Here is an 18498-nt window from a genome sequence, read left to right as displayed (position 1 = left end):
ACCCCATATATATATATATGAACCCCATATATATATATATATATATATATATATATATATATATATATATATATATATATATATATATATATATATATATATATATATATATATATATATATATATATATATATATATATATATATATATATATATATATATATATATATATATATATATATATATATATATATATACATACATATATACATATATAATATATATGGGACGGCGTGGCGCAGTGGTAGAGTGGCCGTGCGCAACCCAAGGGTCCCTGGTTCAAATCCCACCTAATACCAACCTCGTCATGTCCGTTGTGTCCTGAGCAAGACACTTCACCCTTGCTCCTGATGGGTGCTGTTTGGTGCCTTGCATGGCAGCTCCCTCCATCAGTGTGTGAATGGGTAAATGTGGAAGTAGTGTCAAAGCACTTTGAGTACCTTGAAGGTAGAAAAGCGCTATACAAGTACAACCCATTTATTTATTTATTTATTTATATATATATGAACCCCATATATATATATATATATATATATATATATATATATATATATATATGGGGTTCATATACATACACATGTATATATATAGATATATACACATATATATTTATATATATATATATTTTGTATGTATATATGTATGTATATGGATGTATATATATGTATATATGTATGTAAATATATGTATGTAAATATATGCATGTATATATGTATGTATACATATATGTATGGATATATATATATGTAAATATATGTATGTATATATGTATATATGTATATATACATATGTATGTATATATATGTATATATGTAGATATGTATGTAAATATATGTATGTATATATGTATATATACATGTATATATGTGTATATATATTTATATATACTGTATACATGTATATATGTATATATACATGTATATATACGTGTATATCTACGTATATATGTATGTAAACATATGTACGTATATATATATATGTATGCATATATGTATGTAAATATATGTATGTATATATATGTAAATATATGTATGTATATATATGTATATACGTATATATACATGTATATATGTGCATATATATATGTATATTTTATGTGTGTATATATATATATATATATATATATTTATATATACATGTACGTATATATATATATATATATATATATATACATGTATGTATACGCATATACATATATATATACATACATATATTTATGCGCGAAGTAGAAGCTATACCGTGTGAAAAAGATCATTTTGCTACAGTTACATAACCGCCAGGTAGGTTATTGAGCGACTTTCAACCCCTCTTCCTCCTCTCCGAATCAAATCACACCCTCCCCCATCCCAAGCAGGGTGACGTGATGGTGACGTAGGCGCATGCGGAGGAGGGTACTGGGCAGGGACCACTTGGCCAGAGGAGGACTCGACATTACTTCCAAATTGAAAGCGACCATTGAAGACAGCGGACCGGGGCGCCGTGCACAAGCCGAGCCCATTGTCTCCCTGCTTCGGCCAGAAAGAGCGGTGGAGCCCACCGAGGAGTGCCGCGTCCAAGTGGTTGGCTGACGGGGGAACGAGACGAAAAAAAGCGGCGCCCCTAATCTGGTACATCTGGCCAAAGAACGGAATATGCACCAAGTTTGAATATGAGCGAGAGTCGTGGCGTTTTGTTACAATCCGCGAGCAACTATTGATGCTTCTGGTCCACAACACCACGACCCGCGCGGACGTCTTTTGTTCGGTTGTTGTTTGTTGCTAACACACGACAAAGTCCCGCAGCCACTCAAAGAAACGCCGAAGGATGAATTTCCAATCCAGCGTCCCGATGTCCGGCATCTCGCCGCAGTCCCAGCCGGCCATGCCCACCCCGGGCACGGTGCCGGCCCCGGTTCCCGTGCCCCAGTCCATCCCGTCCCAGTTCGGGTCCGGGTCGTCCGCGAGCTCCGGCGGCGGACAGTTCGGCTCGGGCACCGTCTCCGGCCAAGCGGTTCAGTCCGGGCCGGCCGCCTCGCAGTTCGTCCTGTCCAACTCCGCCGCCATCCGTGCTGAGATCCATCGGTTCGAGTCCGTCCATCCGAACATTTACGCCATCTACGACCTGATCGAGCGCATTGACGACCTGGCCCTGCAGAACCAGATCCGAGAGCACGTGATCTCCATTGAAGGTGGGTGTGCAGGCACAGAACCATGTTCTGCTCTCAGGGCTTCATTCATTGAGGGCTTAGTTCTGGGGGGGTTGGGGGGGTGCTGCTGTGAGCCCACCACACTGTCAACAATCCCACTTTGGGTGCCTTGTTGTCTCACTGCATGCATTGCACTCCATAAAGATGGGAGTGTGACCTCCTTGCAAAGATTGTTTGTTTGATTTGAACGCTTGTCAATGAAGCTGTCTGCATGTCACATGAAACCAAAGGCTGACACACACTGGGCAGCAAATCATAATGTAGCAAGCTACAAAGGAAAAGCCACGATGGATGTCATTGGGCTTGTTATGGTCTCACTTATCTGGTTTAATGTTGTTATCTTGCACGATGACGGTAAAGGAGACTTTACATAGCAGCCTTTTTAGTTGTGCGAAACCCAAAACCAGTGAAGTTGGCATGTTGTGTAAATTGTAAAATAAAAACGGAATACAGTGATTTGCAAATCCTTTTCAACTTATATCCAATTGAGTAGACTGCAAAGACAAGATATTTTATCTTCGAACTGAGAAACACAAGTTTTTTGGGGGAAATAATCATTAACTTGGTGTTTAATGGCAGCAACACATTGCAAAAAAGTTGGCACAAGGGGATTTTTACCACTGTGTTACATGGCCTTTCCTTTTAACAACACTAAGTAAATGTTTGGGAACTGAGGATACCAATTTTTGAAGCTTTTCAGGTGGAATTCTTTCCCATTCTTGCTTGATGTACAGCTTGAGTTGTTCAACAGTCCGGGGTCTCCGTTGTTGTATATTGGCTTCATATTGCACCACACATTTTCAATGGGAGACAGGCATGGACTACAGGCAGGCTAGTCTAGTACCCTCACTCTTTTACTATAAAGCCTCGCAGTTTCAACACATGGCTTGGCATTGTCTTGTTGAAATAAGCAGGGGCGTTCATGATAACGTTGCTCGGATGGCAACATACGTTGCTCCAAAACCTGTATGTACATTTCAGCATTAATGGTGCCTTTACAGATGTGTAAGTTACGCGTGCCTTGGCCACTAATACACCCCCATACCATCACAGATGCTGGCTTTTGAACTTTGCGCCTAATGTATGGTTCTTTTTCTCTTTGTTTCGGAGGACACGACGTCCACAGTTTCCAAAAACAATTTGAAATGTTGACTCATCAGACCACAAAACACATTTCCACTTTGCATCAGTCCGTCTTGGATGAGCTCGGGCCCAGCGAAGCCAGCGGCGTTTCTGGGTGTTGTTGATAAATGGCTTTCGCTTTGCATAGTAGAGTTTTACCTTGCACTTACAGATGTAGCGATGCACTGTAGTTACTGAGAGTGGTTTTCTGAAGTGTTCCTGAGCCCATGTGGTGATATCCTTTACACACTGATGTCAGTTTTTGATGCAGTGCCGCTGAGGGATCGAAAGTCACGAGCTTGCCGCTTACGTGCAGTGATTTCACCGGATTGTCTGAATCTATTGATGATATTACGGACCGTAGATAGTGAAATCCCTAAATTCCTTGCAGTAGCTGGTTGAGAAATGTTGTTTCTTAAACAGTTTGAGAATTTGCTCACGCATTTATTCACAAAGTGTTGACCCTCGCCCCATCCTTGTTTGTGAATGACTGAGCATTTAATGGAAGCTGCTATTGTACCCAATCATGGCACCCACCTGTTCCCAATTAGCCTGTTCACCTGTGGGATGTTCCAAATAAGTGTTTGATGAGCATTCCTCAACTTTCTCAGTCTTTTTTGGCACTTGTGCAAGCTCATTTGAAACATGTTGCAGGCATCAAATTCCAAATGAGCTAATATTTGCAAAACAACACATTTTCTCAGTTCGAACTTTAAATATCTTGTCATTGCAGTCTATTCAATTGAATATAGGTTGAAAAGGATTTGCAAATCATTGTATTTTGTTTTTATTTACGGTTTACACAATGTGCCAACTTCACTTGTTTTGGGATATCTACTTCTTGTTTAATTTGTCAGCATTCATTTGTTGTGTGGAACTTGGGTGAACTAGAGATGCATGTATGTTGTCACACAAAAGTGAGTACACGGTTTGCTTTTCCCCATTAAGTATATTGTCAGAAGGCACAATACTATAGAAACAAAGCTTAAATGTACTTTTAGGAAAGTCAGTGTACAGCACACATGTCAAACTTCATTTTTTTTTGTTAATGTTTTCATAATTTCCATTTTGACAGAAAAAAAATGAACATATGAAATTTCACATATTTTCAACTTTGATATACCGTATTATCCAAACTATAAGGCTCACTTAGAAACATTTTTCCCCTCAAAACTCGACAGTGCGTCTTATTACCCGGTGCGCCTAATGTACGGAATAATTCTGGTTTTGCTTACCGACCTCAAAGCAATTTTATTTGGGATATGGTGTAATGATAAGTGTGACCAGTAGATGGCATTCAAACATAAGAAATACGTGTAGACTGCAATATGACTCAAGTAAACAACACCAACACTTTATATGTTCCATTGGAAATATAGAAGATTAAATAAGGGGCTCAAAAATCTATCAAAATGTTTTAGTACGACTTTGGTAAGCTATGAAGCTGCACCGCGTGATGACTTGTCGGCGCATTAAACATACAAGTATTATTATGGTGTGTGTATAAGGTAAGACATATTATCTGGCGTTTTGTTTCGCAATATTATGCAAAAGCAACTTTTCTTACCTTCTGGTACTTGCTGATCTGTATTTGGGATCTGCATAAAGCCTGAGAAAATACGCGCGTCCGCCTTTGTTGTCCGTAGTCAATAAGCTTCTTCTTTTTCTCTATCTTCTTGTTGTGGGACATTCATCCTCTACTGTTGCCATTTGTAATATAAAGTAGTGTAAATTTCTTACTTTTCTCCGTCAGTAAACTCACCATGAAAGCGCTAAAACATACTGGTGTAGTGAGTTTACATTATTCACCCAAGGAACTTTAGTTATTAGAGAGTTCCGGTTGGACGCTTTGTTTCCGGATGAAGACATGATGCTCCGTTATTGATTTAAGTAAAGTCTGAATGTCATTAAAGCAGTTCGCTCCATCTTTTGACACCTCTTCCACGCTACACCGCTACAACATAGATTACGGAGAAAAAATGCTGCTGTTTTAGTTGTAAAAAAAAGCAGATACCGATGTATAGCATAATACGAAATATTGGCGCCGATAATCGGTGTATCTCTCTTACAAACAGATTTATTTTTTCAGTCCCCCAGCTGACAAGCGGCTAGCAGCTATGTCCCTGCAAACACACCGATGAGCCCCTTCCCCGAAATTAATAATAATAATTTCCTTTATGGCAAATAATCTGAATTTCTTAGTATCTTAAGTATCATTATTACATATTATTATCAATGGAGGACGAGACTATACATGTAATAGCTAAGCTAGCCGCTAAACTATCGAGCAAAGTTTCGAAAGTGTAGATGGAACTACGTTACATAAGAAAGTAAGAAGCTGTTGATAGGAAATTAACAAATACATTAATAAGAGTCTATAAGGAGGATAATATGACAACACCTGCTGGTGTGTCAGCATTGTTACAGTCAGTACACGACATGCAAGAGTAGGGGGGATTGATCCATTAATTGGTCAATATCATGGGTAGTATCAGTATGTGATCCATACTTAATTGATTAGGTCAACATGATGTTTAAACATTTTGGAATAATTCCCTGGAAACTTCAGAAACTGTAGGGCTTGGGTGGCAAAAAGAAAATTATTTAAATAAGTAGTATATTATTTTGACAGCTGCTGCAGGAAGAACGACACAAGCTCCGCTCATGTTCACGGTAAGAGCCAACTTACTACCACAATTTTCTCACCAAAACCTGCCGGTTGACATATGGCAGAGAAACATGTTCGCTTGACCGCTCTTTTCCATATTAAAGCTTCACATCAAACAAAGAAACACCGGCTGTGTTTGTGTTGCTGCAGCCGGCCGAAATACACCGCTTTCCACCAAATGCATTCTTCTGTATAGTATCCATTATTAATTGAACTAATTGCAAAAGATTCAGCAACACAGATGTCCGGAATACTGTGTAATTATGCGATTAAATCGGACGACTTTTAGCCGTGAGTGGTGCTGGAATAAAATGGCCGTTAAAACCAATTACGTCACAAGCACGCGTCATCATTCCGTGACGTTTTCAACAGGACATTTCGCGGGAAATTTAAAATTGCAATTTAATAAACCAAACGGGCCGTATTGGCATGTGTTGCAATGTTAACATTTCATCATTGATGTATAAACTATCAGACTTTGTGGTCGGTAGTAGTGGGTTTCAGTAGGCCTGTAAAGGGGTCATATTATTGTTTTTGTTTTTTCTAAATTGAAAAAACTTCCTTGTTTGGCTACACAACAAGTGGTGGTGGTTATTTGGTCTAAATGTTGCATAGATTATGTTTTACAGATCATCTTCAAGCCGCTTTCAGATGCACAGTTTTGTGGGCGGTCCTATTTATGTGGCTCACCTTTGGCAGCGTCTTTTCTCCGTCATCTTTGTTGTAGCTGTGTAGCGTGCAAGGATGAGAGTGGAAGAATTGTAAAAATATGGAGCTAACTGTGTTAATGACATTCAGACTTTACTTAAAACAATAACTGAGTAGCATCTCCTCATCCAGGAAACAACAACAACGCCAGAAATGTGTTCCGTGAAAAATCATTCGACTGGAACTCTCTAAAGTTCCTTTGGTGAATTATGTAAACCGGTATGTTTTAGCGCTTTCATGGTGAATTTACTGACGGATATAAGTAAGAACTTTACTCTACTGTATATTAGAAATAGCAACAGCGGAAGATGAATGTCCCATAACAAGAAGATAGAGAAAAAGAAGAAGCTTATCGACGACAATGTCAACACGAACTACAAAGGCAGAGGCGCACAATTTTTCAGGACTAATACGGATCCCAAATACAGATCAGCAGGTACCAGAAGGTAAGAACAATTCCTTTTGCATAATATTTTGAAAAAAATGCCAGATAATGTCTTACCTTATACACACACCATAATAATACTCGTATGTTGAAGCACATTAAATTCCATCAAGCGATGAGGCTTCAGGGCTTACCAAAGTCGTACTAAAACATTTTGATGGATCTTTGAGCGCCGTGTGTAATGTTCTATATTTTCAGTGGAACATAAAATGTTGGTGTTGTTTACTTGAGTCATATTGCAGTCTACATGTAACTCTTACTGTAAGTGTGACTGCCATCTACTGGTCACACTTATCATTTCACCATGTACCAAATGATATAGCTTCGAGGTCAGCAAGCACAACCAAAACTATTCCATATATTAGGCGCACCGGGTGATAACACGCAGTGTCCAGTTTTGAGAAAATGAAAGGATTTTAAATGGGCCTTATAGTCCGAAATATACGGTCCTCTAAAAGATATCCACATTTTATTCTATTTTGTTTTTTGTAGTAAACATGGTCGCTCAAATATAAAGAAGGAATGTACTCTTTGTGTGTGTGTGTGTGTGTGTGAGTGAGAGAGAGAGAGAACTACTGACTGAAAAATGGGAGGGCTGCTGGTTTGTTTTACTGTCCTTATGGTTAAGTATTATACTACACCAACACATATGCAATTGTTTACAGAGGAATTTCTCACTGTAGTTGCCGTTGCTCAGATTTGCTATTTTGTTTGCTTGGAATTACTCATGTAATCTTTTGACAGCATGCATACAGCAAACACTTATGGCAGGGATAGTCAACTAAATAGTTTTTGGGGCCACATATCCTGACTTCTCCCTTTACTACTACGGTATTCTACTTTTATTTTGTATGTTCTGGAGAACCAGCATCTTCTACAGTAGAAATTTTATTTTTGTCTATTTGCTATTAGCTTTGCTGTATTTAGGGACATTTTGCAAAAATAGCCAACAACAATAAAAATAGGCAACAATTATTTCTATGACAGCGCTGTAGTGTTTTTAAGAGTCTGTTGCAAAAATGTGAGTCTCTCACACGTTTTTTGATCTGAACTTGCATGCCCACCCAGTTGAATAGCCCAAATAATAAAAAAGAGAGGACCTAAATGAGGTACACCACAAATTACGGCTGGGCGATATATCGATAAACGCGATATATCGCGGGTTTGTCTCTGCGATATAGAAGAGAACTATATCGTGATATTCGAGTATACGTTCTCACTCAGTTGCTTTTAGCTGTGGGCATTATACTACAGGTTCTCCCCAATCCTTGTGTCTCCTTCTCACAGACAGTAAGCGCACTTTCTTACATACGTCACATACGTATACGCCCTCGCGGAACGGAGAGGTAGCAGACTGGGTAATGTTAGCTGTGATGCTAGCGAAGCCGTGCGAGGGGTAATACGAGAGAAAGAAGGTGCGAATCTGGTAACAAATGAAGGAAAAATTAATTCGCAAGAAAAACAGGTGGGGGTCCATCGTCTGGCGGTGGTTCGGCTTCAAGCGGGAATATGTTGAATAGACATTTTTTATTTGTCAAAAATGGGGCACAAGCGTTGCTACCAAAAGTAGCATTACTGCTAATATGTAGCATCATTTGAAAAGTCACCTGCTAGAGAATGAAGAGTGCTTACTCCGCATGTCAACATCTCCAGTCGGTGCCACACGCCCACACATCAAAATACTGAGGCAAACATTTCCAGATCAACACCGTATGAAAAAAATAGACAACAACACAAGAAGATAATGTCCGCAGTAAACTACCACATTGCAAAGGTCATACACTATTTGATTTCCTATCATGCAGCTCATTTTTATTTGACACTTATTTAAATATCTTGTGTGAGATCATGCATAAAAGTGCACTTTATTTGTTTTAAACTATTGTAGTGGCGTTCTGTACAGAAACTGCACTTTCATTTAATGTTGTTTTGATATGTTATCTTAGTGACATCATGCACAAAAGTGCAATAATAGCTTGTTTTAAAATGTCTGTGACAATTTTGCACTTTCTGTTTTGGAAATGACATGAATGTTTGTGCCACTGCTTAAAAACTTTAATAAATACAGTTTTGGTCAATTGGCTTACCGTATTTTCCGCACAATAAGGCGTACCTAAAAACAAAAATTTTCTCAAAAGATGACAGTGCGCCTTATAATCCGGTGCGCCTTATACATGGACCAATACTGAGCCACAACAGGTCTCACAACTACGGTAAGCAGTTGCCGATTTAATTTTCCCCCGCACGAGAAGAAGCACGCGGTGCATGCTGGGATATATGACTGCGCCAGGGCGTGCCGTTTCATTTCCATTTGTGTGTTTATGTAAAGACCCCTAAATGGCTCCTATTGGGAGACATGATTTCAGGAAAGCAGGAATTGTCACTGAACTGCTAGACAACAGCAGCGACACTGACTCCATTAACGACGTCTCGAAATAGTGCAAAGCAATAACAATATATCAATAACTCAACGTTGCTCAAACGTTACTGTCACACAACACAACACACAAAATAAACATGTAAAGCTCACTTTATTAAGTTATTCCTCATCCACGAATCCCTCAAATTCTTCTCCTTCAGTGTCCGAATTAAACATGCCACAAGAGGTCTCGCAACTACAGTAATCAGCCGCCTACCTTATTTTCCCTTGTAGAAGAAGAAGCGCGAGGTGCATGCTGGGATATATGACTGCGGGAGGCGTGCCGAGTTTAAACTCAAGGCGATCAGTCACACAGTAGAACACGGGAATAGGGCAGCAGCGAGAGATTAACATTAACAGCAGCAACACTGACTCGTTTAATGACGACTTCGACGAGACGGATGCCGTATTCGCCCAACTGTTTGATTCGAACACTGAAGAAGACTGGACTTTTTTTTCACATTTGTCTCTCACAGTTGAAGTGTACCTATGATAAAAATTACAGACCTCTGTCATCATTTTAAGTGGGAGAACTTGCACAACTTGGCTGACTAAATACTTTTTTGCCCCTCTGTATGTATGTATATGTATATATATATATATATATATATATATATATATATATATATATATATATATATATATATATATATATATATATATATACACACACACACACACACACACAGCCCGGCCCCTGGCCAAATTATTTTAACCCAATGCAGCCCCCGGGTCAAAAAGTATGGGGATCCCTGCTCTAGTGGTTTTAGGAATTTGCTGCAAAAGTGTGTCTCCCAAATTTTGAACTGAACTGGAACGGTGTCACTTTGGCCCCAAAGCTGCCAGCTGAATAGCCTTAATTAATGGACTATGTTGCGATATGCTGACAAACATCACTTCATCTTTGTCACTAGGGTACTTTTGGAGTTATTTCTCTGCATTATTTTTCAGCAGTTTTGAGAGCAGAAATTATATCTATTGGTCTGGGAAACACCGTCTAGGTTATTTTATTATATAATTGTATCCTCAGTGTGATTTTTTGCATGCTTAATATACATTTTAGGCATTCTGTGTGTCATTAGGATACAGAAAGTTTAGATTCTTAGAACTGTGGTTGCACTGCATTATTTGCAATGAAAATCATCATAAAACAATCATAATTCAAATTGAACTGTGAAGGTGTAGATAAAATACATTCAGTTGTCATCCATCCATCCATCCATTTTCTACCGCTTGTCACGTTCGGTGTTGCGGGGGATACTGGAGCTTATTTCAGCTGCATTTGGGCGGTAGGCGGGGTACAGCCTGGACAAGTCGCCACTTCATCACAGGGCCATCACAGGTAGACAACATTCACGCTCAGATTTTGTCATATGCACAATTAAATTAAAGCGCACAATGCAACAAGTAAAAATATCTTTACACTAGAGTATATCTCCGAACAGTAATAGAAGGTTAGAATTTTTGTGTATTTATAATTGATTAAGTGATGACATCTAGCACTTAAATTCTCACCCCTGCTGTCTCTCTGCAGGAAAAAACTTAATTGATATTCCCCACCATGCATGTAGGCACACACCACGTGACAGAAGGATTAACAGGTGGTATTGTGCATCCCGCTTAAGTGTGGCGTTACCTTTTTGGTTGATTGCTTTTTTTCCCTCACTGCCGAGTTAAATGAGATGCGGTGCCTTAATGACATCAAGAGCTTTTGATCAGACTTCGTTGTCTGACTTGCCTTCACCTGCACAGAAGAACTGCAGATCTTTTCCCTTTTAAATCCTGCATCAATTCAGAGTCTGTTGCTAAGGAACCAACCAGTGGCTCATGTATTTAGTTGAAAAACGTTGAAGAAAGAGTGAATAGAAAGTGTAGCCTTTACAAAATGAATTACTGTCGTTATGAAGGTCTGCCTGCCGTTTTGTTTATCAATAAGACCTTCTCTGTGATTATTACATTATAGATGCATTTTGCAAATAACAGACATAATGGTCGCCCTCTCCCTCTGTTTTTCCTTGTATGTCAGCTGGTGCAAACCAAACAAGGTTGTACAATAATTCACCATAATATGCAATAATGACCTGGTCAGGAAGTGTGCAAAATGCTAATGCTGAAATACCATGTGGGAGTACAAAGTGGTCCACGATGATTCAGTGTGAAAGTCTTAAGCTTTCACAAGTAATCAAAGTTGCTTGAATAAGTGGCTAAAAATCTTCATCACTGCAAGCCAGGATACCTAAAACAACTTTGTCCTGATTACATGGCACCTGAAAAATTAAACCAATCTGTAAGATACAATTTATTTTCTGGTCACGGATTCCGATAATTAATATTATCGGAATGAAACTGGACTCACTGGTGACGGTGGCAGAGAAGAGGACTCTTGACAAACTAGTGAGCATCCTGGATGATGCCAGTCACCCTCTGCATGGCGTTATCAGTAACCAGGGGAGCCTGTTCAGTGCTAGACTGCTTCATCCCAAGTGCAGGACTAATAGACTCAAAAACTCCTTTGTCCCACACGCCATTAGACTGTACATCTCCTCTCTGGGGCGGGGCGGGGGGTACTAGGATGACAGGGGATGCAAAACAATAACAGTGCAATACGTTTTCATAACATGGTCATTACTGCCTACTTTGTCTTGTTATATTCTTATTTTACTGTTATATTTTTATTCCCATTGTTGTTTTTTATTTTTTATTCTTATTGTAATATTTCTCTATTTTGTTTCCATTTAAACCCCCATTATTTACTTTTTACTTTTATTTAAATTGATCTATTGATCTCAACTCTGTACACTGCTGCTGGAATTTTAATTTACTTGAAGGAATTCTCCTGAAGGAATCAATAAAGTACTTTATATCTATCTATCTATCTATTAGGGTTTTACATAGAGCTGGGCGATATCGAAATACACGATATATCGTGGGTTTGTCTCTGTTCGATATAGAAAATGACTATATTGTAATATCCGAGTATACGTTCTCACGCAGTTGCTTTTAGCTGCAGGCATTACACTACAGGCTCTCCTCGCTCTTTCCTGTCTCTCCTTCTCACAGACAGCAAGCGCACAAACTTACACACGTCACATACTGTCACGTCATACGTCACATACGTATACGCCCTCACGGAGCAGAGAGACAGCAGACTGGGTAACGTCAGCTGTGATGCTAGCGAAGCCGTGCAAGTGGTAATACGAGAAAAAGAAAGTGCGAATGAAGGAATAATTAATTCCCTAGAAAAAGAGCAGAGGGTCCATCGTCTGGCGGTGGTTTGGCTTCAAGTGGGAATATGTCGAACAGACAACCGTAACTTGTCAAGTGTGGTGTTGGAGTGTTGCTATAAAAAGTTGCATTACTGCTAATATGTAGAATTATTTGAAAAGTCACCTGTTAGAGAATGAAGAGTGTTTTGAAACTTCGCATGTCAACATCTCCGTTCGGTGCCACACGCCCACACCATCAAAATGCAGAGGCAAACATTTCCAGATCAACACCGTATGAAAAAAATAGTCAACAACAGAATTGAAAAACGTCTGTAGTAACCTGCAGTAGTAACATATATTAATGCAGTATGAAGAAGAATGTTTTAATGTAGACACATAGAATCATCATACTGCTGTGATTATATGCATCAAGTGTTCATTCGAGGCTAAGGCAAAATATCAAGATATATATCGTGTATCGTGATATGGCTTAAAAATATCGATATATTAAAAAAAGACCATATCGCCCACTCCTAGTTGTACAGTATACCAGTATTAGTATAGTACCGCGATACTAATGAATCATGTTCGTTATTATAACGCCTCTGAAAAGTCCCGGTCCGTTTAAAAAAAAATTATATTATGTTTATAAACTCAGGGAACATGTCCCTGGAGACATGAGGACTTTTGATTATGACTAATGTATGATCCTGTAACGACTTGGTATCGGATTGATAGCCACATTTGTAGTATCATCCAAAACTAATGTAAAGTATCAAACAACTGCTGTGGGCTTTCTTTAGCCTATCAGAAGAAGACATTTCACTCGTAGGTTGCAAAACGTCCATCCATCCATTTCCTACCGCTTATTCCCTTTGGAGTTACGGGGTGCGCTGGTGCCTATCTCAGCTACAATCGGACGGAAGGCGGAGTACACCCTGGACAAGTCGCCACCTCATCACAGGGCCAACACAGATAGACAGACAACATTCACACTCACATTCACACGCTAGGGTCAATTTAGTGTTGCCAATCAACCTATACCCAGACGCATGTCTTTGGAAGGGGGAGGAAGCCGGAGTACCCGGAGGGAACCCACGCATTTACCGGGAGGACATGCAAACTCCACACAGAAAGATCCCGAGCCCGGGATGGAACCCTGACTACTCAGGACCTCCGTATTGTGAGGCAGGCGCACTAACCACTCCCCCACCGTGAAGCCAGGTTGCAAAACGTGTTCTACAGAAATTAAACGTAGTGTTAAAGACTAGGTTCTATACAATAAAATCTGAAAGGTCACCTTAAAATTAACTATCAATCAATCAATCAATCAATCAATCAATGTTTACTTATATAGCCCTAAATCACCAGTGTCTCAAAGGGCTGCACAGACCACAACACGAACCACTACGACATCCTCGGTAGGCCCACATAAGGGCAAGGAAAACTCACACCCAGTGGGACGTCGGTGACAATGATGACCCAGTGGGACGTCGGTGACAATGATGACTATGAGAACCTTGGAGAGGAGGAAAGCAATGGATGTCGAGCGGACAAATGTGAAAATTTATGAAAGCAGTACAAAGCTTCCTGAGCTGCTAAGCTTGGACCTAACGTTAATAGCGGCGACCGCAGCTAACGTAAAACCACAGGACTGATGAGAAAGTATTTGATAAGAGGCAACAGTTTGAAAGTGAATACTTTAGGGCGAAATATCTTGACGACAATAGGCCCTTTTCCAATAAAAGGTCAGGAACTTAAAAATTCCTATAGACCTGTGTGGTTAATTTTTGTCAGACAACAAAAGATGTGACTCCACTTGTTTCGGTGTTGTTGCTAACGGAAATGCAGAATCTTATTTGCTTAGCTCTGTTGGCCTTATTGATGATGTATGTTGTGTTGAACAGATTTTTTGTTCGATTCATGAAATCATACTCTGAGTGTTTGAGTGGCTGGTTGTCTATCAATACAGTAATTTAAAAGTTGAAGTATCAAAAAATTCCAACTTTTTTTTCTTTGCTTTATATGATTGTAATTGTTTGCATGGGTCACAAATGATAAATAAATGGGTTGTACTTGTATCGCGCTTTTCTACCTTCACGGTACTCAAAGCGCTTTGACACAACTTCCACATTTACCCATTCACACATACATTCACACACTAATGGAGGGAGCTGCCATGCAAGGCGCTAACCAGCACCCATCAGGAGCAAGGGTGAAGTGTCTTGCTCTGGACACAACGGACGTGACGAGGTTGGTACTAAGTGGGGATTGAACCAGCGACCCTCGGGTTGCGCACGGCCACTCTTCCACTGTGCCACGCCGTCCCACAATTAATGTAGGAAATGTATTTGTACAGAAATGATAGTTATCAGTTGACATTTTCCCTATTTCTAAAATATATCTGTATATTTATTGTAAAAGTGTATACATTTATATAAATACAAATGTATATACAAAAGTGTGAACTGTTCAAATTAATTTCTTCTCATCTTGCATGAATATATATATATAATTATATATTTATATCTATCTATCTATCTATCTATCTATCTATCTATCTATCTATCTATCTATCTATCTATCTATCTATCTATCTATCTATCTATCTATATATAAATATACTGTACATGTATATATGTGTATGTATGTATGTGTGTATGTATGTATGAATATGTGTGTATATATATATATATATATATATATGTATATAGGTATGTATATGCATATATGTATGCATATATATATATATATATATATATATATATATATATATGTACATACATATATATGTGTGTGTGTGTGTGCACACACACACACACACACACACACACAAATATCGGTTATCGGTGTAAAGGACTGGAAGTTATCGGTTATCTGTGTCAAATTTCCATTCTCGTGCATCCCAGCATGTACCAAAATCACTGATTTTGTGTCCAGTTAGTACTATAGAGAGAGAGAGAATGTTAAATAGGCAAATCGACATGCTGATGTGCATCTTTGTGATGTACTAAAGTTGATGATGCTGCGGAAACTTTGTTCTTTTGAAGTGTTTGGCCGCAGGCTACGGAACGATCGTACCCCTGAATGGACATACTAGATAGTATTTCTCCCCGCTTATACAATGCCTTTCAACCTTCATGCATTTTCCGTTGACCTTAGAGGCTAGCTAAAAAGGGAACAAAGGTCTTTGTGCACCTCAGTGGTTGGGCTCAGATGGTCAGGATAATGAATGCGAGCAGACATCTCCCTGCCCCTGCTGCCTAATGACCTTTTTAGCATACTCACCATTGAGTCGATGAGGTAGCGTATAATATTTTGTTCAAATGCTTGTTATTCTGAAATAAATGTTACAGTGCACATTTGCAATATTGTTGTGTTCAGAGAAAGTTTTTGTGTAAGTGATATTTCTTTGTTACAGTGCATACTTTGACTTGTAGAAGTATAATCAATTTTTTGTTATATTTTGCTCCGTATCTTTCAGGGCGCTGCACAGACACAGTATTAGAAACAACAACAGTCAGAGAATGTAACAAAAGTATAAAAAATTACAAATATATGTTTGAAATGATTTTCAATAATAGGTTCTGTTCCTTGAGTGTTCTTCGATGTTTGGTTCTGTTTTATCTTTGTTTGTATTCACCGATTTAAGTTCTTGTCAACTTGAGTTCTTGTCCCGATTTGACTGTCGCTCAGAGCAAGACTTTTCTAGGAATGTGAAATGTGTGCTGCGCTTTTCCTGCAATTTTTGCGTCCAAACTTGTCTTCCCTTTTTTTAATAGCAGTTTTTCCAGAACACTAACCCGTGTGCTCTCCGCCGGATCTGCTCGAGCGTAGAGTGCTATGTTTTATTGCCGCACTATCTACTTCTACCTCTGAGCAATAGCCTTGTTTTCCGAAGCTGCAAAATCTCCGGCTGGCATTCAGATTGCCGACTGACAGCAAGGTTTCAGAACGAGGGCAGTCACCTGAACCTACTTCCCGCTTTAGAGTAGTGCCGGGGATTTTAAGACATGACTAATAGGCCTTCACACTGGGATATTGTGTGCTCTAATAGAAATCAGGGTGGCAGAGTGAGGCAAACCTCAAAGCTCTCTTGCTGCCATTGTGACGCCTCAGCTTTTCTGTGTAGTCACTTTCCCAAAGAGATCACGTTGAAGAGGTTTCATCTGCAAGCAAAATTACAAATGGGTATATTAATAGATTAATCTGTTAATTGATCCTTAAGAATGTGGTTGCAACCACTACTGGGTTGCAACCAGCAGAGGCGCTGGTCTGCCTCAAATACCGTATTTTCTGGACCATAGGGTGCACCGGATTATAAGATTCACTGCCGATGAGCGGGTCTCATCAGGTCTACAAAAGGCGCACCGGATTATAGGGGGCATTAAAGCGGTCTTTTTTTGTTTGTTTCTGAATTGAAAACACTTTCTCGTGGTATACGTAACGTGTAATGGTGGTTCTTTGGTCAAAATGTTGCATAGATTATGTTTTACAGATCATCTTCAAGCCACTGTCTGACAGTCGTTTCTCACCTTCGGCAGCGTCTTTTCTCTGTCATCTTTGTTGTAGCGGTGTACCGTGCAAGGACGGGAGTTGAAGAAGTGTCAAAAGATGGAGCTAACTGTTTTAATGACATTCAGACTTCACTTAAATCAATAACAGAGCAGCATCTCCTCATCTGTGGCTCAGGAGTGCAATAACAACGTCGGAAATGTGTCTCGTGAAAAACTGTCCGACCAGAACTCTCTAATATCTAAAGTTCATTGGGTGAATAATGTAAACTCACTTTACCGGTAGGTTTTAGCGCTTTTATGGCGAGTTTACTGAAATATATAAGTAAGAACTTTACACTATTTTATATTAGAAATGGCAACAGCGGAGGATGACAGTCCCATAACAAGAAAATAGAGAAAAAGAAGAAGCTTTTCGACTACGGTGTTGGCACAGACTACAAAGGGGGACTCGCTTACATTTTCAGGACTTATGCAGATCCCAAATACAGATCACCAGGTACCTGAAGGTAAAAGTTCCTTTCGCATAATATTGCGAAACAAAACGGCAGATATGTCTTACCTTATACACACCATGATAATACACGTATGTTTAATTAGCCGAGAAGCCATCAAGCGGTGCACCTTCACAGCTTACCAAAGTCGTACTAAAACATTTTGTCAAAAAATGCTTTTTCACAAACTGAAATTTTTCCGTCAACAAACTTTTGTTTATTTTAGGGCTCCACCAATTTTCGCCACTTATGTTTGGCATTTGGACAATTATAGGTATTGGCTTCTTTTCATGGTTATGTGCTCACTGTGTTCTTGACAACTACAACAGAACTACATCAGCAGATACAATATATACCCATAAAATACCAGTATTTCGTAATAAAAATATAACTATTAGAGAAGTAGATAGTAAAAACCTTTGCTCTGGTCATCATTTCTCCTCTGCTTACATGAACTTGTCATAACTTCCATTTTTTTCCCTGGGATTTTCAGTTTTTGTCGTTCTTTGTTGGAGTCTTCCTCCCATTTTGGCTGCTGCGGCGAGTCGCAGCGTGGGCTCATTAAAGGATCACGGCAAGTTTTTATGTTCCGTGATTTAATTGGATAACAACGCGACAGAGATGCAGGGCCATAAAAATGACAGAAAATATATCTTTGTGTAAATTGACAAATAAGTGACTTATACAATACGTTAAAAAGAGCAGCTTTCTGCAACATCGAAAAAGTAATGTCATTC

General features: G+C 39.2%; 1 protein-coding gene across 1 annotated transcript in view; it reads left to right on the top strand.

The window, feature by feature from the left end:
• Positions 1 to 1381: 1381 nt before the first annotated feature.
• The window catches only part of agap3 (ArfGAP with GTPase domain, ankyrin repeat and PH domain 3), a 414103-nt gene continuing 396986 nt past the window's right edge, over positions 1382 to 18498 (top strand). Inside the window, exon 1 of the mRNA XM_061920474.1 lies at positions 1382 to 2167. Coding sequence (XP_061776458.1) covers positions 1804 to 2167 — 364 coding nt within the window. The 5' untranslated portion in view covers positions 1382 to 1803. The remainder of the gene's footprint in view (positions 2168 to 18498) is intronic.

The sequence above is a fragment of the Nerophis ophidion genome, linkage group LG14, assembly GCF_033978795.1.
Source record: "Nerophis ophidion isolate RoL-2023_Sa linkage group LG14, RoL_Noph_v1.0, whole genome shotgun sequence".
NCBI classification, from domain to species: domain Eukaryota; kingdom Metazoa; phylum Chordata; class Actinopteri; order Syngnathiformes; family Syngnathidae; genus Nerophis; species Nerophis ophidion.
This window is presented reverse-complemented; position numbering and strand designations above follow the sequence as displayed.